Here is a 27601-nt window from a genome sequence, read left to right as displayed (position 1 = left end):
AAGTTATTCTCCTGCCTCAGCCTCCCAAGTAGCTGGGATTACAGGCGCATGCCACCACGCCCGGCTAATTTTTGAATTTTTAGTAGAGACGGGGGTTTCACCATGTTGACTAGGCTGGTCTTCAACGCCTGACCTCAGGTGATCCGCCCGCCTCGGCATCCCAAAGTGCTGGGATTACAGGCGTGAGCCACCGCGCCCGGCCTTCTCATAGTCTCTTAGCTTTCTAAAATTTGAAAAATCCTGTAAAGACATACCTGGGCCAAAGGGTTCAGATAACGGACTGTGGCCCTTAAGTACCTACCTCACAGGTTATTGAGAGGATCGATTTAGTTACCAGATATAAAATGCTGAGATCAGTGCCCGGCAAAGGAAAACTTTGTACAGCTGCAGGCTTTTACCATATACAACAGCATCGTTAACGAATGCTATTACAATATTCATTTAGCATTTACCAAGTGCCTGCTCTGTACAAATCTTGAGAATACAACGTGAAGGTGAACTGCTGACTAAACTTTGGTCCCTTTCGCTCCGGCTCCTTGCGAAAATGCTCTAACGGCAGGAGGTCACACGAGCGCCGGACGCGATTCTCCCCGCGAGCCCCTTTCCCGGGCCTTTCGGGTTCTCCCAGTTATCCCTGCCCAGGCGGTGCTCGCCCCCGCTGTTCCCGCTTCCGGTCCAGAGAGGGAGGGCTTTCCGAGCCCGCTAGCCCCGCGGCCGCAACCAACCTCGGGTCGGAGTGTTCCGGCCCGGCCAGCCCCGCGGCGTGAGGTAAGTGGAGCTCAGCAGTTCCCCGCGCGGGGCCCAGGCAACGGCGGCAGGGCGGGCCCCTCACCGCTAGCGTGCCAGCCCCGCCCCTCCCCACTATTGTGCCAGCCCCGCCCCTCCCCACCATTGTGCCAGCCCCGCCCCTCCCCACGTCGCCGCGCGCCCGGGGGCGGGGCCTGGCGCGCACCGCCCGCGCACGGCGAGGCGCCTGTTGATTGGCCACTGCGGCCCGGGTTCCTCCGGCGGAGCGCGCCTCCCGCCAGGTTTCCCGCCAGCAGGAGCCGCGCGGTAGATGCGGTGCGTGTAGGCGCTCCGTCCGACAGATCGGTTGGGCCTTGCCAGCTGTCGCTATGTCGCGACAGAGCACCCTGTACAGCTTCTTCCCCAAGTCTCCGGCGCTGAGTGATGCTAACAAGGCCTCGACCAGGGCCTCACGCGAAGGCGGCCGTGCCGCTGCTGCCCCCGGGGCCTCTCCTTCCCCAGGCGGGGATGCGGCCTGGAGCGAGGCTGGGCCTGGGCCCAGGCCCTTGGCGCGCTCCGCGTCGCCGCCCAAGGCGAAGAACCTCAACGGAGGGCTGCGGAGATCGGCAGCGCCTGCGGCCCCCACCAGGTAGCGGGGTGGGGGTGGGGTCGAAGGCAGGGGCATAGCGGCGGGGCGCTTGGAACCCAGCGAGGGGAGGCTCGCACAGGGGGTTGGAGGGTGCACGGCCTGGCCTTGGACTCGGAGGAGGCGGGGCCGCAGAGTTGGCTTGAATGAGTGCAGGGGTCGAGTCTGGAGCATTTGGGGGTGTAGCTTGTAAACAGGGTCGGAGGAGAGAGGCTGTGCAGGAAGAGGACTGCAGGGAAGACGCGGAGAGTTCGGGCCTTTTGGAGGGAGGAGACGCGTCCCGCCAGGTGGGGGTGCTGGACTAAGGAAAGGGCGACGCGCGCAGCTCCGGGTGGGGAGGGGGCGTGGGAGGTGGGAGCACTGGGGGTGGGGCGAGAAGGGGAAGGCGCCGGGCCCACTTGGTGGGCGGGGCGGGGCGGGGCGGGGCGGGGCGGCGGGAAGGAAGAATGCCTGTGGGAGGCCGAACGCCGAGAGCCCGGTGGTGTGGGGTGCGAAAGAAGGTTCTTTGGCCGGCGCGGAGACAGTGAGTTGGGGCTCCAGTAATCGATCGAGGTAGACACTTAGAGGTAGTTAAAAGCCGCGGTCGCCGAGACGCCTTGGGGACGTTGGGCCTTCGGCCTACGTGAGGGGCCGCCGAGGGGGGTGGGCCACGAGCTGCGAGCCCGGGGGGGTGTGTCACCATGGGGACCGCCGGGCCTGATTGGGCGGGGTGCGGGCGGGGCGGGGCCGGGGGGAGCCGAAGTGTTGGAATCCGGCTGGGTCCTTCGGTAGGTAGGCTGCACGTGCACCGAGACGAAGATAGAAGCTATATTTTGACGTATGTGGAAATTCGTGTCGAGTGGAAAATATTTTATTTTATGAAACAGTGTAATTTTTGTGGGGCACCACTGGGCTTTTAGAGGCCTTAATCGGGCGCTGGGCAAAGATGTGTGGATGTGACCCCGGGGAAGCCTGCCGGGAGTTGTCCTCACTTTATGGGCAGTTAAGTGCTTTTTTTTTTTTTTTTTTTTTTCCTTTTTGAGAGTTTCGCTCAAGTCCAGGCTGGAGTGCAGTGGTGCGATCTCAGCTTACCGCAACCTCCGCCTCCCGGGTTCAAGCGATTCCCCAGCTTCAGCCTCCCGAGTAGTCGGGATTACAGCAATGCGCCCCCACACCCCGCTAATGTTGTATTTTTAGTATAGACGGGGTTTCTCCATGTTAGTCAGGCTAGTCTCGGAATTCCCGACCTCAGGTGATCCACCAGCCTTGGCCTCCCAAAGTGCTGGGAATACAGGCGCCAGCCACCGCGCCTGGTCTGTTTAGGGCTTTTTATCCGGGCAGCTGGCTACATTTTGAAAAGCTTGCTTTTACCGTTTGCCAGATATATATATATATATATATATATATATATATATATATATATATATATATATTTTGAGACGGAGTCTTGCTCTTTTGCCCAGGCTAGAGTGCAGTGGCGCGATCTTGGCTCACCACAACCTCTGCCTCTCGGGATCAAGAGATTATCCTGCCTCAGCCTCCCAAGTAGCTGGGACTACAGGTGCGCCCCACCACACCTGGCTAATTTTTGTATTTTTAGTAGAGACGGGTTTCACTATGTTGGCCAGGCTGGTCTCGAACTCCTGACCTCTTGATCTGCCCGCCTTGGCCTACCAAAGTGCTGGGATTACAGACATGAACGACCGAGCCTGGCCGTTTGTCAGATATTAAACACAAAGTTTAATGGTCGCTATTTGAACAAATGAAGAAATAGAGGCTCAGAAAAAATAACTCATTCAAGATAAGAGATCCAGTTAGTGTCTTTTGTTTTGGTTTTGTTTTGAGATGGAGTCTCGCTCTGTCGCCTAGGCTGGAGTGCTGTGGCTCTTTTTCGGTTTACTGCAACCTCTGTCCCCCGGGTTCAAGTGATTCTCCTGCCTCAGCCTCCTGAGCAGCTGGGATTACGAGTGTGCGTCACCGCGGCCCGGCTAATTTTTCACCATGGAGTTTCACCATGTTGGCCAGGCTGGTCTTGAAACTGCTGACCTCAAGTGATCCACCCACTTCAGCCTCCCAAAGTGCTGGGATTACAGGCGTGAGCCACCGTGCCCGGCCGCTAGTTAGTGATTTTGAGTAATGGATTTCAAATCCATTTAGATCCAGTTTAAAGTGTCCTAAAGGAATTCCGAGATTTTTCTAAGTGTAATTATAGTGTTACCCTTGTTTAAGCGACCCTTTGCCGCAGTTTAAATATATATAGTTGTGCATTAGTAGAATATGCTTGTGGGGAACAGAGCCAGCATCCGCAATAACAAACTCCTGGTTAGAAAAGCATGACGTATTGTTTACTTGAGCATGAATTGATTGTTGAATCCAAACCAAACGGGTGTATTTATTGTAAGGACGTACTTTACATTCATATTGAATAGCATATGTTATTTGTTTCTTGAGGTTGAGTTTAAGAGACTTGCAAACATAAAACGTTGTATACACTTCACCTCCCATTATGGAGAGGATTCCAGGGTATTCAAGAAAGATGGGCATTTGATACTAGGTTTCTAAAGAAATTGCAGTGTCTAGATCACTCTGCCGAGCACAGCATTAGGCATTATGGATCCTGGATACAACCATGAACACGACAAAGCAAAGGGGCAATTCTAGACTCCAAGTGGAAAGGGGACAGAGAGGATGCGGGTCAGGCTAGGCTCTCAGCTCTGTAAACCGAAACCAGAAGGACAAATAGGGTTAGACAGATTATAGTGAGAGTGGGAAGCTGGTTCAGGAAGAAGAAGGTCTGCAAATTGTGGGTAGGATGAAAGAAAGGAGGAGGAGGCAGCATTGGAGAAGTTAAGCAGAGATCCAATCATGAACAGTCTGATGAGCTACAGAGACATTTGGACTTACTCCATGAATCATTTAAGCCTTAAAACATGTTGAGCTTTTTTTTTTTTTTTTGAGACGGAATTTCACTGTTGTTGCCCAAGCTGGAGCACAGTGGTGTGGTCTCAGCTCACTGCAACCTCCGCCTCCTGGGTTCCAGCGATTCTCCTGCTTCAGCCTCCCAAGTAGCTGGTATTACAGGTGCCTGCCACTACGCCCAGCTAATTTTTTTTTTTTTTTTTTTTTTTTGAGGCAGAGTCTTGCTCTGTCGCCCAGGCTGGAGTGCAGTGGCGCAGTCTCGGCTCACTGCAAGCTCCGCCTCCCGGGTTCAGGCCATTCTCCTGCCTCATCCTCCTGAGTAGCTGGGACTACAGGCTCCCGCCAACACACCCGGCTAATTTTTTGTATTTTTAGTAGAGACGGGGTTTCACCGTGTTAGCCAGGATGGTCTCGATCTCCTGACCTCGTGATCCGCCCGCCTCGGCCTCCCAAAGTGCTGGGATTACAGGCTTGAGCCATCGCGCCCGGCCTCCAGCTAATTTTTGTATTTGTAGTAGAGACGGGATTTCACCATGTTGGCCAGGCTGGTCGTGAACTCCTGACCTCAGGTGATCCACCCACTTCAGCCTCCCAAAGTGTTGGGATTACAGGCGTGAACCACTGCACCTGGCCGTGAGCCACCGTGCCTGGCCCAGCATCTTTTAATGTTTGTCATTTAGATTTCCTCTTGTGCTGAAGTGTTTGTCTTTTGCTGTTTCTTTTTTTTTTTTTTTCCTAGTTCTTTGTCAGTTGTGTGTGATGTAAATGTCTTCTTTCACAATGAGTTCTTTCATTTAGTTATGGCTTTGTTGTTGTTGTTGAATAATAGAGGTCTGTGTTGCCCAAGCTGGTCTTGAACTCTTGCTCTCAAGCGATCCTCCCACTTCAGCCTCCCAACCTATTGGGATTACAAGTGTGAGCCACCACACCCAGCCTTATGGCATCTTTCGATGAACAAATTATTGATTATAATGTGGAATTTGTCCTTTTATTTTCTCTGTGGTTAGTGTTTCTATAGGTTTTATTTAAGAAATCCACAGGGAGGCTGGGTGCAGTGGCTCATGCCTGTAATCCCAACGCTTTGGGAGGCCAAGGCAGGCCAACATGGCTAGACCCTGTCTCTCCGAAAAATACAAAAATTAGCCACGCATGGTGGCGTGTGCCTGTAGTCCCAGCTCCTTGGGAGACTGAGATGGGAGGATCGCTTGAGTCCAGGAGGTTGAGGCTGCAGTGAGCCAAAGAGATCATGCCATGCACTTCAGCCTGGGTGGCAGAGTCAGACCCTGTCTGCCAAAAAATAAAAAAAAAGTTGGTGAAAATGTTGATTTTATATTTTAGGAACAACTAGTAGTTGACACCATAATTATGGGCTAAAGAGAAAGCAAAAATATTGTGATTTTAAACCAGAATTCAAAAGATCTGTTTAACGTATGTTGAGACAAAGTCATTACTTATTATATCAAAGTTTTAACATTTATTTTGTGAGCTGTCAGCTTTTCCTCTTAACATTTTTCCCCACTGTCTTAAAAAACCCCAAGAATACCAGACATTTAAGCTTAAATGTCTTAAATACTTAAAGCTTTAAAAGCACTTGCAAAATCCTAAAATCATAATTTAAGGTGTTTTTGGAGGGCAGGAGCAGTGGTGGCAGGCAGTGTTTTGCTTTGTTGCCCAGGCTGAAGTACAGTGGCAGATCTCGGCTCACTGCACCCTCGACCTATCCGGCTCAAGCGATCCTCCCATCTCAGCTTCCTGAGTAGCTGGGACCCCAGGTGCACACCACCCCATGCCTGGCTAATTTTTAAATTTTTTTGTAGAAATAAGGTCTCACTATGTAGCCCAGACTGGTCTCGAATTCCTGCGCTCTCAAGAGATCCTCCCAAAGTGCTGGGATCATAGGTGTGAGCCACCACACCTGGCCTATTTTGGCATTCTTGAAAACTGCAGGATTACCACAGATAAAATTTTAAAATTACCTTTAAAGAATTAAAGTTTACACACATAAAAAGTTTGGTTTGTTAGCACTGAGTGAAGAAAAATTTTGAGAAATGTTTAAAATTTTTAGTTTTGTTACACAATACATTTTACTACCTGTTTAATTATCTTTTTTCGCTCAGAAACCAGTTTCCTGGGCCCAGGATGTTTAGTGGTACTCTTTTTCTTCAAGCTTTTTAGCATTGGAGGAACTGCATATTACTAAAATTTTTAGTCTTAGCATTTTATAGCTTACTGCTATTTCTTTTCTTTCTTTCTTTTTTTTTTTTTTTTTTTTGAGATGAGGTCTCACCCTGTCACCCAGGCTGGAGTGCAGTGGCACGATCTTGGCTCACTGCAACCTCCGCCTTCTGGGTTCAAACGATTCTCCTGCTTCAGCCTCCCGAGTAGCTGGGATTACAGATGTCTGCCACCATGCCCAGCTAATTTTTATATTTTTAGTAGAGACGGGGTTTCACCATGTTGGCCAGGCCAGTCTCGAACTCCTGACCTCGTGATCCACCCGGATCGGCCTTTCAAAGTTCTGGGATTACAGGCATGAGCCACTGAGCCCAGCCTTTTTCTTTTTCTTTCTTTTCTTTTTTTTTTTTTTTTTTTTTGAGACAGAGTCTTGCTCTGTACCCAGGCTGGAGTGCAGTGGCATGATCTGGGCTCACTGCAACCTCCACCTCCCGGGTTCAAGGGAGTCTCCTGCTTCAGCCTTCTGAGTAGCTGGGATTACAGGCGCCTGCCACCATGCCCAGCTAATTTTTGTATTTTTTTAGTAGAGGCAGGATTTTGCCACGTTGGCCAGGCTGGTCTTGAAATCCTGACCTCAGGTGTGATCCGCCTGCCCCGTCCTCCTGAAATGTTGGGATTATAGGCGTGAGCCACCGCGCCCGGCCCAGCATACTGCTATTTCTTTCTTTCTTTCTTTTTTTTTTTTTTTTTTTTTTGTGAGACAGTCTGTCGTCCAGGCTGGAATGCAATGGCATGTTCTTGGCTCACTGCAACCTCTGCTGCCGGGGTTCAAGTGATTCTCCTGCTTCAGGCTCCCAAGTAGCTGGGATTATAGGCCTCTGCCACTGCACCTGGCTAATTTTTGTATTTTTAGTAGAGACGGGGTTTCACCATCTTGGCCAGGCTGGTCTTGAACTCCTGACCTCGTGATCCACCTGCCTCGGCCTCCCGAAATGCTAGGATTACAGACCTGAGCCACCGCACCCGGCCCATACTGCTATTTCTTTTTTTTTTTTTGGATTCGGAGTCTCGCTGTGTCGCCCAGGCTGGAGTGCAGTAGCGCGATCTCGGCTCACTGCAAGCTCCGCCCCCTGGGTTCACAGGATTCTCCTGCCTCAGCCTCCCTAGTAGCTGGGAATACAGGCGCCCGCCACCACGCCCGGCTAATTTTTTTTTTTGTATATTTAGTAGACACGGGGTTTCACCACGTTAGCCAGGATGGTCTTGATCTCCTGACCTCGTGATCCACCCGCCTCGGCCTCCCAAAGTGCTGGGATTACAGGCTTGAGCCACTGCGCCTGGCCCCATATTGCTATTTCTTAAAAGCAGAGAAATTATGTGTGAGATTCTGTAAGTATAATGGTATATAAAGGATAAAATGATGTTGAAAAACAAAATTTTTTGTTTAAATGCTTATGTTTCTAATATTTTATTTCAAAAAGGAATTTATTTCAAAACTGATAATGGTTGGATCCAGCTTTTCACACAAACTTGTTTTTCCTAGTGAGGATGCACATTTATCCTGTAAACAAATTGAAGACTTTTTTTAATTGCTTGCTTAGAAATGAAATAATTCTTTTCTAATGATCTTTTAAAGCATGAGACCTCACTCATCATTTAAAACAATTTATACCGTATTTTACACATGACAAAGTTCTAAAGTAACAGCCCTTTTCTAAGACTAAAGTTACAGTCCTCCCTTTGTATCTGAGGGGGATTGGTTGCAGGACCCCCCTGTGAATACCCAAATCCTTGGATGTCCAAATCCCTTATGAGATGTAGTATTTGCATATAACCTATACACATCTTCTCCTGTACTTTATCTCTAGATTACTTACAATACCTAATACAATGTAAATGCTTTGAAATTAGTTGTTCAACTATATTTTAAATTTTGCATTTTTTTTCCTTTTTTTTTGAGACAGAGTCTTTTGCTCTGTTGCCCAGGCTGGAGTGCAGTACAGTGATCACAGCTCACTGCACCTTTAACCTCCCAGGCTCAAGCTGTCCTCCTGCCTCGGCCTCCCAAAGTGTTGGGATTACAGGTGTGAGCCATCATATCTGGTCACTGTTTTTTATTAGTTTAAAATTTTTGATTTAAAATTTTTAATCTAGGTTGGTTGAATCTGGACTGGAACCCAAGGATATGTTTGTTGAGCATACTGTATTTACTTCAGAATAAAACTAGAATGCTTAACTTATATGTTAAAAATACTTTATTTGGCCAGGCATGGTGGCCCACGCCTGTAATCCCAGCACTTTGAGAGGCCAAGACAGGAGAATCATTTGAGGTCAGGAGTTTTGAGATGAGCCTGGCCAACATGGCAAAACCCTGACTCTACAAAAAAATGCAAAAATAAGCCAGGTGTGATGGCGTGTGCCTGTAGTCTTGGCTATTCAGGAGGCTGAAACACAAGAACCGCTTGAACCGGGGAGGCAGAGGTTGCAGTGAGCCGAGATCGCGCCACTGCACTCCAGCCTTGGCGACAGAGCAAGACTGTCTCACGCACACAAAAAAGAAGGCCAGGTGTGGTGGCTCACGCTGTAATCCCAGCACTTTGGGAGTCTGAGGCGGGTGGATCATTTGAGGTCAGGAGTTCAAGACCAGCCTGGCCAACACGGTGAAACCCCGCCTCTACTAAAAATACAAAAACTAGCCAGGAAGTAGTGACACACGCCTGTAATCCCAGCTACTCGGGAGGCTGAGGCAGGAGAATCACTTGAACCTGGGAGGCAGAGGTTGTGGTGAGCCAAGATCATGCCACTGCATTCCAGACTGGGTGACAGAGTGAGAACCTGTCCCCCCCCCCCCCAAAAAAAGAAAACTTGATTACATATTATAGTTATCAGTATAAAACTTTTTTTTTTTGTTGGTTTTTGTTTTTTTTGGAGACGGAGTCTTGCTCTGTTGCCCAGGCTGGAGTGCAGTGGCGCGAACTCGGCTCACTGCAAGCTCCACCTCCCGCGTTCACGCCATTCTCCTGCCTCAGCCTCTCCGAGTAGCTGGGACTACAGGCGCCCGCCACCACGCCCGGCTAATTTTTTGTATTTTTTAGTAGAGACGGGGTTTCACCGTGGTCTCGATCTCCTGACCTCGTGATCCGCCCGCCTCGGCCTCCCAAAGTGCTGGGATTACAAGGGTGAGCCACCGTGCCCAGCCCAAAACTTTTAAAATGAGGTCTTTTTTGCACATACCTTTCAGGTCTCAGTCAGAAACTTGAGTTACATTTTTTTTTTTTTTTTGGAGACAGAGTCTTGCTCTGCCACTCAGGCTGGAGGGCAGTGGCCTGACTGTGGCTTGCTGCAGTCTCAACCCCCTCAGGCTAATCTTCCTGCCATAGCCTCCCTAGTGGTTGGGACTACAGGTGTGTGCCACCACACTTCGTCAGTTTTTTTGGATTTTTTTGTACAGTCAGGGTCTCACTATGTTGCCCAGGCTGGTCTCAAACTCGTGGGCTCAAGTGATCTTCCCTCCTTGGCCTCTAAAGTAGCTGGCACTACAGGGGTGTGTGCCACCACAACCAGCTAATTTTTTAAAATTTTAAGTAGAGACCACGCCTTACTATATTGCTTAGTCTGGTCTTGAATTCCTGGTCTCAAGTGATCTCCCTCCTTGGCTTCCCAAATTGCTCACATTACATGCGTGAGCCACTGTGCCCGGCCTATACTTACATTTTTTGAAGAAAGGGATACTTTATATTCCATGATTGGGTCTAAATCATGTGGTTTCAACTGGCTAATTGTTTTTCTTAAATGTCTAAAATGTTCTGGTTATGTGCATCTTTTAATTTTGAAGTTATTCTGTGAAACCTTTAAGCAGGCCTAGGTATCTAATAGGTAGAGATTATCAGCAGTTTGTGGCCTCCCCATCACTGATAGGCAGCTCTTCTGTATTCTGTTAGATTCCTCCCCCCTGCCGCTGAAAACTCACAGGGCTAAATCTGTTTTTGTGAAGATTCAAAATCTGGTTTTGATTTTGTAGCAATATATACTCTGGCACGTTAGGCCCTCAGTTGTTGACTTGAGTTTTTCCATAACTAGTTTGGAGGGGGAGGGTAATAGAGTGTTAGATAGCTTTTGGAATACATAGGAGTGTAACTGGAAAAAGATTCCAAGCAATTCTAATGAATTAGATAATTTACCTGATTAGTAAATTATATAATCAGTATGCTTTATAATAATATTGTGAGTTAGATCCTGTTTCTGATATGTACATACCATATCGTATAGGTGCTACTAATTTGGAGAGCATATACAGTGAGTCCATGCCTTTTTCCTGCCATCAGCATTATACCAAAATTCTGCCATGGTTTTTAAACTTTGATTCTGAGGAAGTTTCTCACCCTAATAACATAACTACATTTGTGTTTGTCTTCATAGTTAATATGCATTATGATATCAGCTTGCATACGTTTTTAAAATGACTTGAATGTCTGACTTTAAAAATTATTCTAGAATTTCTGTGCTTCAGCATTAATGCCAGAAGACTTGGAATTGTTTATTTGTAGGTAACTGCCTTTAAGGAAACTTGACCAAATATTAACTAAGTTATGTATTTCCTTTTGGCAACAGTTGTGACTTCTCACCAGGAGATTTGGTTTGGGCCAAGATGGAGGGTTACCCCTGGTGGCCTTGTCTGGTTTACAACCACCCCTTTGATGGAACATTCATCCGCGAGAAAGGGAAATCAGTCCGTGTTCATGTACAGTTTTTTGATGATAGCCCAACAAGGGGCTGGGTTAGCAAAAGGCTTTTAAAGCCATATACAGGTAAGAGTCACTACTGCCGTGTGTGTGTGTGTGTGTTTGTGTGTGTGAGAGACAGGCAGACTTTTTTCCATATGATGAAATTAAGTGTATTTTACCCCAGTAAATTGCAAGGGGTGGCAGTTGTGAAAGCTTCTGGCATGGGAAGGGGATGTAATGTGGTCTCTAGCTGGTTTGTTTTGTAGAATGGAATTTTTATTTCTGTCCTTTGAGTGACTTACAGCAATTATACCCTTAATAAGGGTAAACTAAACTGTCCCCCCATCTTGAAGGGTCCAAGAGAAAGTTAATGTCATCAGGATACATAGCCTATAGATCAGCGACATTCCCTAGGAAAGATGGAGATGCATACTACCTGGCCTCCAAACTACCACTAATGAACACATCTGAGTTGAATTTCACACCAAACTCCTGGAACCATAACTTTCTTTTCCCAGACCTAGTCTTGTTTATCACAGACATCAACAGCCTGGCATGTTTAGCCTCACTTGGGCTAGGTGCACCCCATCGTCTCTTGTACACGTTCTCTTTCTTTCTTTTTTTTTTTTTCTTCTGGTGACAGAGTCTCACTCTTGCATAGGCTGGAGTGCAGCGGCACAATCTCGGCCCACTGCAACCTCTATCTCCTGGGTTCAAGAGTTTTTCCTACCTCAGCCTCTTGAGTAGCTTGGGATTATAGGCACACACCACGTTGCCTGGCTATTTTTTTTTTTTTTTTTTGAGACGGAGTTTTGCTCTTTTGGCCCAGGCTGGAGTGCAATGGTGCAATCTCAGCTCACTGCAATCGCCACCTCCCGGGTTCAGGTGATTCTCCTGCCTCAGCCTCCCGAGTAGCTGGGATTACAGGTGCATACCACCATGCCCAGCTAATTTTGTATTTCTAGTAGAGTTGGGGTTTCACCATGTTGGCCAAGCTGGTCTTGAACTCCTGACCTCCAGTAATCCACCCACCTCCCCCTACCAGAGTGCTGGGATTACAGGCGTGAGCCACTGTGCCCAGCCGCCCAGCTAATTTTTGTATTTTTAGTAGAGACGGGGTTTCACCATGTTGGCCAGGCTGTTCTCCAACTTCTGACCTCAGGTGATCTGCCCACTTCGGCCTCCCAAGAGTCTCCAGTCTAGTATGTTGTTGTACTCGGTGTTGTAAAATCCAAACAAGGGTCAGTTTCCCAGGTAACTGGGAAATTCCCAGAATCATACTCTTTCGTCATAGTGCTCATCCTACAAAAACGGGTTGGGGGCATTTTGTCTAAAATTAAATCTAAATGGTGATCTGACATACAGGTGGAAAGAGAATTGGGAAGTTTTGTTCTGTCTTCTACCAACTTGCCATATAATCTTGGCCAAGCAAAGTAACTTGTTTTTTTTTTCTTTTTTTTTTATTAATTTTTTTTGCACACAAAACGAACATTTCCTAAAAATACGTACGAACAAAAAGATGCATATCAAACATATTAGGAAGGTTGCACATGGGAAGACGGGGAATAGAAATGGGGAGTGGGAATTAAAGAAAATAAATGAGAGAGGGACTTTGTATGGATCAATGATAATAACTCAATCCTCTATTTGACAAAGAAGAAGGAGAAGGAAGAGGAAGAAAAAGAAAGTGGGATAAAGGATCAGAAAGGGAGGAAAATAGAAAAAATTAGAGTATGACTCCAGGGTAGAACTGTTTTGTTGTCGCTGGGTTGGTTGGTTGGTTTGTCTGTTGTATTTTTCATATGTTTCGCCATGTTGGCCAGGATGGTCTCGAACTCCTAGCCTCAAGTGATCGACCCGCCTCAGCCTCCCAGAGTGCTGGGACTACAGGCATGAGCCACCACGTCCAGCCCAGCCCCCACATGGCTTCTGGCCTCCGTGGTAGACCTCCCAGACGGGGCGGTCGGGCAGAAGCGCTCCCCACATCGCAGACGGGGCAGCCGGGCAGAGGCGCTCCTCGCTTCCCAGCAAAGTAACTTGTTTTTTCTTCTAATCTTTTTAAAAGAAATAGAGACAGAGTTTTGCCATGTTGCCCAAGCTGGTCTCAAACTCCTGCCTGAGCTCAAGCAGTCTGCCCACCTCAGCCTCCCAAAGTGCTGAGACTACAGGCATAAGCCACCATGCCCCTGGGCTCAGCCAACTTTTTTGTTCTGTTTTCAAGAGATGGGGGTCTCACTCTGTCACCCAGCCTGGAGTATAGTGTTGGAATCATAGCTCACTGGAGCCTTGAACTCTTGGGTTCAAGTGATTCCCCCCTGCTTTAGCCTCCTCAGTAACTGGGACTAGAGGTGTCTGCCACCACACCTGGCTAATTGTTAAATAGTTTTTTTTTTTTTTTTTTTTTTTTAAAGAGATGAAGGTCTTGCTATGTTACCCCCAGGGTGGCCTTGAATTCTTGGCCTCCAGTGATCCTTCTGCATCAGACTCCCAAGTAGTTGGGTGATCTGGCTAAAGTAACTTATTTTCTGATACTGTTTACTTATATTTAAAATGAATCTCATTGGGGTTGCACTGGGGCCGGGCATGGTGGCTCACGCCTGTAATCCCAGCACTTTGGAAGGCCAAGGCAGGTGGATCACCTGAGGTCAGGAGTTCGAGACTAGCCTGGCAAACATGGTGAAACCCCGTCTCTACTAAAAATACAAAAATTAGCTGGGCGTGATGGCACATGCCTGTAATCCCTGCTACTTGGGAGGCTGAGGCAAGAGAATTGCTTGAACCTAGGAGGCGGAGGTTGCAGTGAGTCGAGATCATGCCACTGCACTCCAAACTGGGCGACAGAGAGAGACTGTCTCAAAAAAAAAAAAAAGCTGGGCGCAGTGGCTCACGCCTGTAATCCCAACACTTTGGGAGGCCCAGGCAGGTGGATCACGAGATCAGGCATTCAAGACCATCCTAACCAAGATGGTGAAACGCTGTCTCTACTAAAATACAAAAATAAGCTGTAATCCCAGCTACTCGCGAAGCTGAGGCAGAGAATTGCTTAAACCTGGTAGGCGGAGGTTGCAGTGAGCTGAGATCGCGCCACTGCACTCCAGCCTGGGGAACAGAGTGAGACTTCATCTCAAAAATAAATAAATAAAATAATACATAAATAGAATGATCTCTCATTGAACCAGATGATATATGAAGTCTCTTTTAGGACCAATTTTGAGATTTAGAAAAGTTTGGCAGAATTACCTTTTTTTTTTTTTTTTTTGCAACGGAGTCCCGCTTTATCACCCAGGCTGGAGTGGAATGGCACAATCTCAGCTCACCTCTGCCTCCTGGGTTCAAGCGATTCTCCTGCCTCTGCCTCTGCCTCCCGAGTAGCTGTGATTATAGGCGCCCACCACCAGGCCCAGCTAATTTTTGTGTTTTTTAGTAGAGTTGGGGTTTCACCATGTTGGCCAGGCTGGTCTCGAACTCCTGACCTTAAGTGATCTGTCCACCTTGGCCTCCCAAAGTGCTGGGATTAGGTGTGAGCCACTGGGCTGGCCCAGAATGACTTTTAAAAAGAGATCGATAAGGCCAGGCGTGGTGGCTCACACCTGTAATCCCAGCACTTTGGGAGACTGAGGTAGGCGGATCACCTGAGGTCAGGAGTTGGAGACTAGCCTGGCCAACATGGTGAAACCCTGTCTCTACTAAAAATACAAAAATTAGCCAGGCATGGTGGCACATGCCTGTAATCTCAGCTACTCAGGAGGCTGAGGCAGAATTGCTTGAACCCGGGAGTCAGTTTCTTTTTTTTTGAGATGGAGACCCACTTTGTCACCCAGGCTGGAGTGCAGTGGTGCAGTCTTGGCTCACTGCAACCTCTGTCTCCGGGGTTCAAGTGATCCTCCCGCCTCAGTCTCCGTAGTAGCTGAGACTACAGGTGTGCACCACCACGCCTGGCTAATTTTTGTATTTTTAGGAGAGATGGATGTCACCATGTTGGCCAGGCTGGTCTTTAAACTCCTGACCTGAAGTGATCCACCTGCCTTGGCCTCCCAAAGTGCTGGGATTACAGGTGTGAGCCACCACGCCCAGCCCTAAAGTTGTATTTTGATGGAATGAACTGTTTTGAGAAATAAATTTTAACGCATTGAGTCTGAACTGGGCTACCCTTTCAAAATGTGAAGGCCCCTTAAAGTAGCACATTGGTTGGTTATTCTTTTATGTATTTAGATATATCTGATCTGGTTGTCTTTGGGACAAACTCATATTTAATATCATAGCTTCATGTAACTGACAGTGTAGTCTTTGTCTTCCTGAAGTGTTTGTTTGTTTGTTTTTTTGTTTGAGATGAAGTCTTGCTCTGTCACCCAGGCTGGAGTGCAGTGGTGTGATCTTGGCTCACTGCAACCTCCGCCTCCCGGGTTCAAGTGATTCTCCTGCCTCAGCCTCCCGAGTAGCTAGTACTACAGGCATGTGCCACCACACCCAGCTAATTTTTGTATTTTTAGTACAGATGGGGTTTCACCATATTGGTCAGGTTGGTCTTGAATTCCTGACCTCGTGATCTGCCCACCTTGGCCTCCCAGAGTGCTGGGATTACAGGTGTGAGCCATTGTGCCCAGCTAGTAAGTTTTTAAGAAAGGTTCTCAAACCCCTTTTAAATCTTCTGTCTCACTTGAAGAGGTAGGCCCTACCTGTTCAGGGCTGTAGCCCCAGGTCATTAGAAGACAGACTAAGTAGTCCTGGGTGACCCCGTAGAGCACCTTCAAGGAGGTAAAATTGGTGATTTTAGTTTCACCGGTAGTTTTTCCCTGAATATTTATTCCTTTTGTGCTTTATTGATCTATCTATATCAATAAAAAGTAATGGGGCATTACAAATTATACTTGTCATTCTTGTTCATTAGGGCAAATGTTGTAGGTTGAGTCAAGTGTCCAGCCAACAAGTTATTTTACGTGTGTGTGTGTATATACATATATATATACACATAATTTTTTTTCTTTTTTCCCATTGAGACAGGGTCTTGCACTGTCGCCCAGGCTGGAGTGCAGTGGTGCAATCTCGGCTCACTGCAACCTCTGCCTCCCAGGTTTAAGTGACCTTCCCACCTCAGCCTCCCAAGTAGCTGGGACTACAGGTGCACACCACCACCCTTGGCTAATTTTTGTATTTTTTTTGGTAGAGATGGGGTTTCACCACATTGCCCAGGCTGGTCTCGAATTCCTGACCTCAAGTAGTCCGCCCACCTAAGGCTCCCAAAATGCTGGGATTACAGGCGTGAGTCTGTATACACCTGGCATGTATATATTTTAAGATAGAGATGGGGTTTGCTGTGTTGCCCAGGCTGGTCTTGAACTGCTGGGATTACAGGCGTGAGCCTCTGCACCCAGCCCTTATTATTTATAAATACATTTCTTTCTAGGTTCAAAATCAAAGGAAGCCCAGAAGGGAGGTCATTTTTACAGTGCAAAGCCTGAAATACTGAGAGCAATGCAACGTGCAGATGAAGCCTTAAATAAAGACAAGATTAAGAGGCTTGAATTGGCAGTTTGTGATGAGCCCTCAGAGCCAGAAGAGGAAGAAGAGATGGAGGTGGGACACTGCAAGCATTCAGTTGTTATTTATGTTAGGGTGATGGGGGAAGAAAGGGGGAGGGTGTATGAACAAGATACCTTGTTTTATATATGTGTGTGTATATGTATTATTTTATTATACATACATGCATACTTCTGTACTTCCCTGGACTGTAGGATAAATTAGGTTACTTAGAATCTCAACAGCTAGCATCGTTTTTCTTAGTTTTCAAGCCTACTGGCAGGGTAGGCAAGAGGTAGTACCATTTTGGTAAGAAGTAGAGAGCTAGGGACAGTAAAGATGGAGTAATATATATATGAGGGTATAGTCAGGCCCTAGAAATTAATTATCCAGTTTTATGTTTTTTATAAAAAAACTGAGATGGGGTCTTGCTATGTTGCCCAGGCTGGTCTCAAACTCCTGAGTTCAAGGGATCTGCCCGCCTTGGCCTCCCAACGTGTTGGGATTACAGGCGTGAGCCACAGCGCCCAGCCACAGCTTTATGCTTTTAATTCTAAAACTTTTTTTGTTGTATTTTGCATTGATAAGAATAGATGTTAAATAAACCTTGAAATACAACCTTGGCTGAAATGTTAATGGTCATGGATAAAGTGAATTAAAACTTGTCAGGGGACAGGTGTGGTGGTTAATGCCTGTAATCCCAGCACTTTAGGAAGCTGAGGCAGGTGGATGTCTTGAGGACAGGAGTTCAAGACCAGCCTGGCCAACACAGTGAAACCCTGTTTCTATAAAAAATACAAAAATTAGCTGGGCGTGGTGGCACACACCTGTAGTCTCAACTACTTGGGAGGCTGAGGCATGAAAATTGCTCGAACTTGGGAGGCAGAGGGTGTAGGTGTAGTGAGCCAAGATCGCACCACTGCATTCCAGCCAGGGTGACAGAGCAAGACGACTGTCACCAAAAAAAAAGAAAAGGCTAGGGAAGTGAAAAAAATTGATTAATTTAGAACAAGCTTGTCCAGTCTGTGGCCCAGGATGGCGTTTAAATCAGCCCAACACAAATTCATAAACTTTCTTAAAACATTTTGTGATTTTTTTTGTTGTTGTTGTTGTTGTTTAGCTCATCAGCTATCACTAGCATTAGTGTATTTTATGTGTGGCCTAAGACAGTTCTTCCAATGTGGCCCAGGGAAGCTGAAAGGTCATTATTCTCTGATCTATCAAATTAATAAGCTGCATCCTAAAAGACATTCATCTGTAACTAAGCTCAGTTTCATGTTTTGTTCCTTTTTCAATAGATGAGATAGGGAATGAGCAAGTTAATAAAGTGGGTATTTTAATTTTAAGGTTGAAACTAAGGATCATAACTTTATCAGAGGTCTAGAACTGGATGGTAGCTACAGAGATCATTTAGCCTAATACTGGTTTAACAAATGATCCGGGAGATCCATGATACGTGAATGTGCTAGGTCTGAGATGAGACAGCCAGTTGTGGAAGAGGAAACACTAGAACCAGTATAAGTTGCTTACCGGTTTCTTATGCTATTAATGAGCACATTGCCTCCTGATAGTTATGATATATGGTCACGCTAACAGCTTTGTCATTAAATAGAACTCCCATGGCAGCAATCACTTAATCCTGTAGTTAAAGATGGGGTCTCGCTATGTTGCCAAGCTGGCCTTGAACTCCTGGGCTCAGCGATTCTCTCCACAGGCACCTGCTACTGTGCCCGGTGCAGCACTTTGTGTTTTTGAACATAACCTCAAGATGTTATTGTCTTCATAGTAAAACAAAAGATGAGGCTTAGAACTGGATCACTTTGCCTGTCTCTTCTTACCTCCTCCCAGTTCAAAATGCTTGCATGTCTTAATAGCTAGCATTCCCTTGATTTTGCACTTGAGCTCAAACTCAAGCCTCAGCACAATCTTTTTTTTAGTTTTAGTCTTTTAGCCAGAGAGTCGACTTACCCCCCATACCCACTCTGCTTCCTTCATAATGCTGCTTTCCCTGGGCAGAGAATCCTTTCCCTTCTTGTATTATGTCACTTTGTGGGGTTGGTGTCTGCCACACTTACAGCAAGTCCAGAGAGTTTTTTTCCACCATGTTTGCAGGAGAACTATTGTCATGGAAAATGACAATTGTTTTAATGTCTGGTGAAACTGAAGTTGATGTTCATTGAGAAGTTTCAATTTCTAGAGGTGGGTTCTTTTTTTGGCATATGAAGTTGCAGCATATTAAGAGAATTTACAGTAGTACAGATGGCTCCACAACTTATGATGGGGTTACATAAACTAAAAATGTGTTTAATACACCTACCCCACCGAATATTGTAGCTTGGGCTTAGCCTAACCTATCTCAGACGTGCTCAGAACACTTAAATGTTAGCCTAAAGTTGGGCAAGATCATCTAACACAAAGCCTATTTTATAATAAGGAATTGCCTATCTCATGTAATTTATCGAATACTGTACTAAAAATGAAAAACAGTAGCTGCACGGGTACCATTATAAAGTCAAAAAATCCTAAGTCGAACTGTCTATATTATGGTTTTCCAAATTTTGATTTGTTTTTAAATACTCTTTCCTTGCCTGGCAGGTAGGCACAACTTATGTAACAGATAAGAGTGAAGAAGATAATGAAATTGAGAGTGAAGAGGAAGTACAGCCTAAGACACAAGGATCTAGGCGAAGTAGCCGCCAAATAAAAAAACGAAGGGTCATATCAGACTCTGAGAGTGACATTGGTGGCTCTGATGTGGAATTTAAGCCAGACACTAAGGAGGAAGGAAGCAGTGATGAAATAAGCAGTGGAGTGGGGGATAGTGAGAGTGAAGGCCTGAACAGCCCTGTCAAAGTGGCTCGAAAGCGGAAGAGAATGGTAACTGGAAATGGCTCTCTTAAAAGGAAAAGCTCTAGGAAGGAAACGCCCTCAGCCACCAAACGAGCAACTAGCATTTCATCAGAAACCAAGAATACTTTGAGAGCTTTCTCTGCCCCTCAAAATTCTGAATCCCAAGCCCACGTTAGTGGAGGTGGTGATGACAGTAGTCGCCCTACTGTTTGGTATCATGAAAGTTTGGAATGGCTTAAGGAGGAAAAGAGAAGAGATGAGCACAGGAGGAGGCCTGATCACCCTGATTTTGATGCATCTACACTCTATGTGCCTGAGGATTTCCTCAATTCTTGTACTCCTGGGATGAGGAAGTGGTGGCAGATTAAGTCTCAGAACTTTGATCTTGTCATCTGTTACAAGGTGGGGAAATTTTATGAGCTGTACCACATGGATGCTCTTATTGGAGTCAGTGAACTGGGGCTGGTATTCATGAAAGGCAACTGGGCCCATTCTGGCTTTCCTGAAATTGCATTTGGCCGTTATTCAGATTCCCTGGTGCAGAAGGGCTATAAAGTAGCACGAGTGGAACAGACTGAGACTCCGGAAATGATGGAGGCACGATGTCGAAAGATGGCACATATATCCAAGTATGATAGAGTGGTGAGGAGGGAGATCTGTAGGATCATTACCAAGGGTACACAGACTTACAGTGTGCTGGAAGGTGATCCCTCTGAGAACTACAGTAAGTATCTTCTTAGCCTCAAAGAAAAAGAGGAAGATTCTTCTGGCCATACTCGTGCATATGGTGTGTGCTTTGTTGATACTTCACTGGGAAAGTTTTTCATAGGTCAGTTTTCAGATGATCGCCATTGTTCGAGATTTAGGACTCTAGTGGCACACTATCCCCCAGTACAGGTCTTATTTGAAAAAGGAAATCTCTCAAAGGAAACTAAAACAATTCTAAAGAGTTCATTGTCCTCTTCTCTTCAGGAAGGTCTGATACCCGGCTCCCAGTTTTGGGATGCATCCAAAACTTTGAGAACTCTCCTTGAGGAAGGATATTTTAGGGAAAAGCTAACCGATGACATTGGGGTGATGTTACCCCAGGTGCTTAAAGGTATGACTTCAGAGTCTGATTCCATTGGGTTGACACCAGGAGAGAAAAGTGAATTGGCCCTCTCTGCTCTAGGTGGTTGTGTCTTCTACCTCAAAAAATGCCTTATTGATCAGGAGCTTTTATCAATGGCTAATTTTGAAGAATATATTCCCTTGGATTCTGACACAGTCAGCACTACAAGATCTGGTGCTATCTTCACCAAAGCCTATCAACGAATGGTGCTAGATGCAGTGACATTAAACAACTTGGAGATTTTTCTGAATGGAACAAATGGTTCTACTGAAGGAACCCTACTAGAGAGGGTTGATACTTGCCACACTCCTTTTGGTAAGCGACTCCTAAAGCAATGGCTTTGTGCCCCACTCTGTAACCCCTATGCTATTAATGATCGTCTAGATGCCATAGAAGACCTCATGGTTGTGCCTGACAAAATCTCCGAAGTTGTAGAGCTTCTAAAGAAGCTTCCAGATATTGAGAGACTACTCAGTAAAATTCATAATGTTGGGTCTCCCCTGAAGAGTCAGAACCACCCAGATAGCAGGGCTATAATGTATGAAGAAACTACATACAGCAAAAAGAAGATTATTGATTTTCTTTCTGCTCTGGAAGGATTCAAAGTAATGTGTAAAGTTATAGGGATCATGGAAGAAGTCGTTGATGGTTTTAAGTCTAAAATCCTTAAGCAGGTCATCTCTCTGCAGACAAAAAATCCTGAAGGTCGTTTTCCTGATTTGACTGTAGAATTGAACCGATGGGATACAGCCTTTGACCATGAAAAGGCTCGAAAGACTGGACTTATTACTCCCAAAGCAGGCTTTGATTCTGATTATGACCAAGCTCTTGCTGACATAAGAGAAAATGAACAGAGCCTCCTGGAATACCTAGAGAAACAGCGCAACAGAATTGGCTGCAGGACCATAGTCTATTGGGGGATTGGTAGGAACCGTTACCAGTTGGAAATTCCTGAGAATTTCACCACTCGCAATTTGCCAGAAGAATACGAACTGAAATCTACCAAGAAGGGCTGTAAACGATACTGGACCAAAACTATTGAGAAGAAGTTGGCTAATCTCATAAATGCTGAAGAACGGAGAGATGTATCATTGAAGGACTGCATGCGGCGACTGTTCTATAACTTTGATAAAAATTACAAGGACTGGCAGTCTGCTGTAGAGTGTATCGCAGTGTTGGGTAAGACTTTGAACAAGCTTGTTCCTCAGGCTTTGATAAGTAGTGCTCTGTGCCAGCTGTATATTATCTCTAAACATAAGTAATAAGGTATATATACATATTTGCATCCTGACTAGGCTGCCCACAGCAATTTAAGTTACTTGAAATTCGCTGTTATCTTAGTAGCCCTTTAGCCTTTCTTCATTTTTTTTTTTTTTTTTTTTTTTTTTGAGACATGGTCTTGCTCTGTTGCCCAGGCTAGAATATGGTGACACAACCACGGCTACTGCAGCCTCGACCTCCCAGGTTTAAGTGATCTTTTCACCTCAGCCTCCCAAGTAGCTGAGACTACGGATATGCACCACCATGCATGGCTAATATTTAAATGTTTGTAGAGAGATGGGGTCTCACTGTGTTGCCAGGACTGGACTGGTCTTGAACTCCTGGGCTCAAGTGATCCTCCTGCCTCAACTTCCCAAAGTGCTGAGGTTACAGGCATGACCCATTGCGCCTGGCCCTTTCTTCAGTCTTTAATAATCGAACAAAAGGGCTTTTAGACAGTGTCTTGCTCTGTTACCCAGGACAGACCTCTCGTGTCAGCCTCTTAGGTAGCTAGGATTTACAGGTAAGCACTGGCGTGCCCCGCTTTATTTTTTTGGTGGGGGAAGGGGGAAGGGAGTTGAAGCTTCCCTATGTTGCCCAAGCTGGTCTTGAACTCCTGGCCTCAAGTGATCCTCCAGTCTCTCAAAAGTGCTGCGATTACAGGCATGAGCCACCACTCCCGGCCCAAAAGATTTTTAAATGTGTTATACTTCGAGACAGGCTTTATTTTAGATCAGATTTTATTTATCAATAAAAAGTTGAGCTTTTTATTATTTGGTGAATACTGTTTCAAGGTGGTGCTTTGTTACACTATCTGTTGATCCATCATTTTAAAATTTCGTTTTATTACAACCTTTGCATTTCAGTGTATCCATCTGCATACAATTTTAAAAGGTCAATCATTCCTTTTTTCTGTAGCCAAATTGTCAAAGATTCTTTCCTGCAATTGATTTTTCAAAGCCCTGAGTTAGGAATTTACAATTTCGCAACCATCTCAACTTCATAAGCAATTTTGTTCTTTAAATGTCATGGCCTACATTACCTGGAACCATTGCTGTTTTATAGTTTAGGTTTATGTTGTATATGTTTTTTTAATTTTTTAGAGATGGGGTCTTGCTGTTCTCAGACTGGAGTACAATGGGATGACTAGCTCATTGCAGCCTCGAACTGCTGGGTTCAGGCAGTTCTCCTGCCTCAGCCTGCCGAATAGCTGGGACTACAGGTGGTCACCATCATACCTGGCTAATTTTTGTATTTTTGGTAGAGACAGGGTTTTTACCATGTTGGTCAGGCTGTTCTTGAATTCCTGACATCAAAGCGATCTGCCCGCCTTGATCTCCGAAAGAGCTGGGATTACATGCATGAGCCACTGCGCCCAGCCCTGTTTTTTTTTTTTTTTAAATAACTGTAGTTTACCTGAATTTGTAACACAGTAACACAGAACTATTTTGATCTGAACGCAAGTATCTAATGGAACAGAATAATATACTTCCTTTTAGTGTGTTGCATTTGGCTACTGGGTAATTTAAAATCCTTCCTCAGCACAGGTGTTCAAAAACCAGTCTTCAGAGATTGTTTTAATATCAGTGTGCCAACTTTGGCACATTTTGCTAAGTAAGAGGCTTAAGTGTAGCATGTCTCTGCGGTTTTTGTTTTTTTTTTTTTTTTGAGACAATCTCTCTGTTGCCCAGGCTGGAGTGCATTGGCACAATCTTGGCTCACTGCAACCTCTGCCTCCCAGGTTCAAGTGATTCTCCTGCGTCAGCCTCCCAAGTAGCTGGGATTACAGGCATATGCCACGTGTATTAGGCACCGCTAGTTTTTGTATTTTTAGTAGATGAGGTTTCACCATGTTGGTCAGGCTGGTCTCGAACTGCTGACCTCGTGATCTGCCCCTCTTGGCCTCCTGAAGTGGTGAGATAAAGGCGTGAGCCACTGTGCCTGGCCTCTGCTCTATCTTTTAGCTTTCCCTTGGCACTTCTCTGGTCCAGATGTTAGAGGATAAGTATTTTGAGGGGGGAGATCTTTGGACTGTAATTGAAAGTTATCTCTCTTATAATGAAATGTGTTATAACGAAGACCTGTAAAACACTTAGGCTGATAAAACCCCCAAACGATGAAGCCTCACTTTTACCCTCTCTTTTAACAGATGTCTTACTGTGCCTGGCTAACTATAGTCGAGGGGGTGATGGTCCTATGTGTCGCCCAGTAATTCTGTTGCCAGAAGATACCCCACCCTTCTTAGAGCTTAAAGGATCACGCCATCCTTGCATTACGAAGACTTTTTTTGGAGATGATTTTATTCCTAATGACATTCTAATAGGCTGTGAGGAAGAGGAGCAGGAAAATGGCAAAGCCTATTGTGTGCTTGTTACTGGACCAAATATGGGGGGCAAGTCTACGCTTATGAGACAGGTAGGTAACTGATTCTTAAAGTCATTTGTGACTTAGGAATAACATACTTAGGTGATCATTTTCCAAACACAGTTACATAAAATTCAGCCAGTGACTTAATAGGAAGCAAAGGGAAATACTCCCTGTGTTATAAAATTGAGAATTATATTTACCTGAAACATTGCTGCTTAATGTTAAGGGGAATATATGTTAAAAAGGGGAAGGAGGTCAGTCATTCAGGTCATGAGGCTCTTTGACTTGAATTCATTTCCTCAGAGGTTAGGTATATTCATAATGAACAAAAATACAAAGGCTGTATGAAAAGATGAAAATGTTACAGGTTTATCCTTAAATTAATTGGACTCATTTGCAGAAACACAAATGAGGTAAGAAAGCAAATATAGTTCATGACCTCTAGCAACTGTTGAAAACTCTTCTTTAGGGATGACATGCTGGCCCTTTTTTTGTTATTGCCAAGGTTGAAGTGCAGTGGCACCATCACAGCTCACTGCAGCCTCAAACTCCCAGGTTCAACCCATCCTCCTGCCTCAGCCTCCCAAGTAGCTGGGAGTACAGATGTGCACCATTGTGCCTAGCTGATTTTTTAAAAAAATTTTTATGGCACTGTATTTATCTTCTCTTTATAACCAGGAGTTGACCAGCCGCAGAACTTGTAAAGTTTTTTGTATTTTTAAAAGGTTGTAAGAAATAGTAGTAGTTGGCTGGTCCCCGCTGCTCTCCTGCATTATAGTATACTTTTGTTCACCTAGTTTGCTAGAGACAGGCAGTATAGTGTGTATAGTGATTTCCAAACTTTTTCGTTAAATCAGAATCACCTGAAAGAATGTGACAACGTGTAAAAAAAAAAAAAAAAGTGCAGAGATTCCATCCTGAAATGGATTCACTTGATTGGAATTGATTCTAGGCATCTCAGTAGTTTTAAAAAGCTCCTAGGTGATTCTATTCTGGCTACCATTGAGAATCACTAGGGTAGTGGGTTGGTAAGCAGGCTCTGATGTTGTTTTAAAGGCCAGTGAGGCCCTATGCCTCTTGTCTCTCTTAGCCTCAACTTTCTCCATTTTAGCAAATGGATTTCAGAACAGAACCAACCTGCACGGGATTGTGAAAGTTTTTTTAGAGTGCCTAGCTCTTACATAAGGGTTCATAAGAAAGACAAAAGTTTATGAAACTGTTACTACCAGTCATAAAAGACCTTTTCCTCCCTCATTCACAGGCTGGCTTATTAGCTGTAATGGCCCAGATGGGTTGTTACGTCCCTGCTGAAGTGTGCAGGCTCACACCAATTGATAGAGTGTTTACTAGACTTGGTGCCTCAGACAGAATAATGTCAGGTGAGTTTTTTGTTTCCCACTTAAGTTCTCATTCATTCATTTAGATGTGATAAAAGATATTTGCTTCTTGTATATGAGCCTTTTAAATCTAGTATTTGATTTTTCTGGTGTTACTTTAAAAACATCACTTTCTAAGAATTGCATAGTCTCTCTTTTTTTTTGAGATGGAGTTTCCCTCTTGTTGCCCAAGCTGGAGTGCAATGGTACAATCTTGGCTCACTGCAACCTCTGCTTCCAGGTTCAAGTGATTCTCCTGCCTCAGCCCCTCCAGTAGCTGGGATTACAGGCGCATGCCATCAAGCCCAGCTAATTTTTTGTATTTTTAGAAGAAGTGGGGTTTCACCATGATAGGCTGGTCTCGAACTCCTGACCTCAGGTGATCTGCTTGCCTCGGCCTCCCAAAGTGCTGGGATTACAGGTGTGAGCCACCGTGCCCGGCCAATAATTGCGTAGTCTCTTAATGAGATTTAATCTTTTATACCAATATGTGTAGCTCATGATAGCTATATAACCTAGAAGATGAATTTATGTAATATGACTTGCAAAATGAGTATTCATTTGTGATTTTTTTTTTTTTTTTAGGTGAAAGTACATTTTTTGTTGAATTAAGTGAAACTGCCAGCATACTCATGCATGCAACAGCACATTCTCTGGTGCTTGTGGATGAATTAGGTAAGACATTAAACTTCTCATTTGAAGGCTATCTATCTTAAAAACATTTGTACACAGAACTATTTTTCTAGAAGATTATCTGAAGTACATCTAAACAATATGAAGGTCTTCAGAGCATGCACTCACCATTGTGGCACAGACCCATAGTTGGAGATAAAAGGTGATATTGTGAAAGGTTTTTGATTACCCATTAATTACTAGGCCTTACACTGTTTAGTTATAATAAAACACATTTGTTATAATACGGGGATGAGAACACTAATAGGACAACTCAGGAAGTTTATGACCTTGAGCGATACTGTATTTAAAGGAAACCTCACTCCCCATGCGCTGCTAAGCAGACTCGTTTAGCTAAACAAGGCCTATTTATAGAATGCTTTTAGATGTGGATGTACTAACCAATGCTATTTTTCTGTCCTAGCATTTTTATTTTAATTCCTTTGAGTTACATCCTTATGCATCTTTTACTTTAACAGGAAGAGGTACTGCAACATTTGATGGGACAGCAATAGCAAATGCAGTTGTTAAAGAACTTGCTGAGACTATAAAATGTCGTACATTATTTTCAACTCACTACCATTCATTAGTAGAAGATTATTCTCAAAATGTTGCTGTGCGCCTAGGACATATGGTATGTGCAAATTGTTTTTTTCCACAAATTTGGTTTTTTGAGAGGGCACTTCTGTTGCTAGCACATGTATCGCTAATATTTTTCTTTCTTAAGGCATGCATGGTAGAAAATGAATGTGAAGACCCCAGCCAGGAGACTATTACCTTCCTCTATAAATTCATTAAGGGAGCTTGTCCTAAAAGCTATGGCTTTAATGCAGCAAGGCTTGCTAATCTCCCAGAGGAAGTTATTCAAAAGGGACATAGAAAAGCAAGAGAATTTGAGAAGATGAATCAGTCACTACGATTATTTCGGTAACTATAATGGAATTATAACTGACCTTAAGTTTCAAAAAAAACAAACAGTAAAAGGGGAAGGGATGATATACTATGAAAAAACAAAAAACAATTTTTTTTTTTTTTTAATTTTAAGGGAAGTTTGCCTGGCTAGTGAAAGGTCAACTGTAGATGCTGAAGCTGTCCATAAATTGCTGACTTTGATTAAGGAATTATAGACTACATTGGAAGCTTTGAGTTGACTTCTGACAAAGGTGGTAAATTCAGACAACATTATGATCTAATAAACTTTATTTTTTAAAAATGACCATTTTTCCATTTTCTTTCTAGGAAATTAAACCCTTTTAATTCTTATCTACCTTCTACATAA

General features: G+C 44.8%; 1 protein-coding gene across 11 annotated transcripts; it reads left to right on the top strand.

Annotated features, from left to right (window-relative positions):
* On the top strand, positions 1-27538 carry MSH6 (mutS homolog 6). 11 transcript variants are annotated; one of them, XM_055240842.2, is made up of 10 exons: positions 1-1375; positions 11057-11253; positions 16574-16743; positions 19282-20260; positions 24057-24322; positions 25536-25653; positions 26236-26325; positions 26802-26956; positions 27050-27249; positions 27368-27538. In XM_055240842.2, the coding sequence occupies exons 1-10, from the start codon at positions 1116-1118 to the stop codon at positions 27447-27449; spliced, it is 2517 nt and encodes an 838-aa protein (XP_055096817.1). In that variant the 5' UTR covers positions 1-1115; the 3' UTR covers positions 27450-27538. The 11 variants fall into 11 exon arrangements, with proteins under 11 accessions (XP_055096817.1, XP_055096811.1, XP_063474117.1 ...); XM_055240836.2 differs by having other exon boundaries at positions 19282-21826; XM_055240841.2 differs by having other exon boundaries at positions 1006-1375; positions 19282-20962.
* The last annotated feature ends 63 nt before the right edge of the window (positions 27539-27601 follow it).

The sequence above is a fragment of the Symphalangus syndactylus genome, chromosome 14 (assembly GCF_028878055.3).
Source record: "Symphalangus syndactylus isolate Jambi chromosome 14, NHGRI_mSymSyn1-v2.1_pri, whole genome shotgun sequence".
NCBI lineage: Eukaryota > Metazoa > Chordata > Mammalia > Primates > Hylobatidae > Symphalangus > Symphalangus syndactylus.
This window is presented reverse-complemented; position numbering and strand designations above follow the sequence as displayed.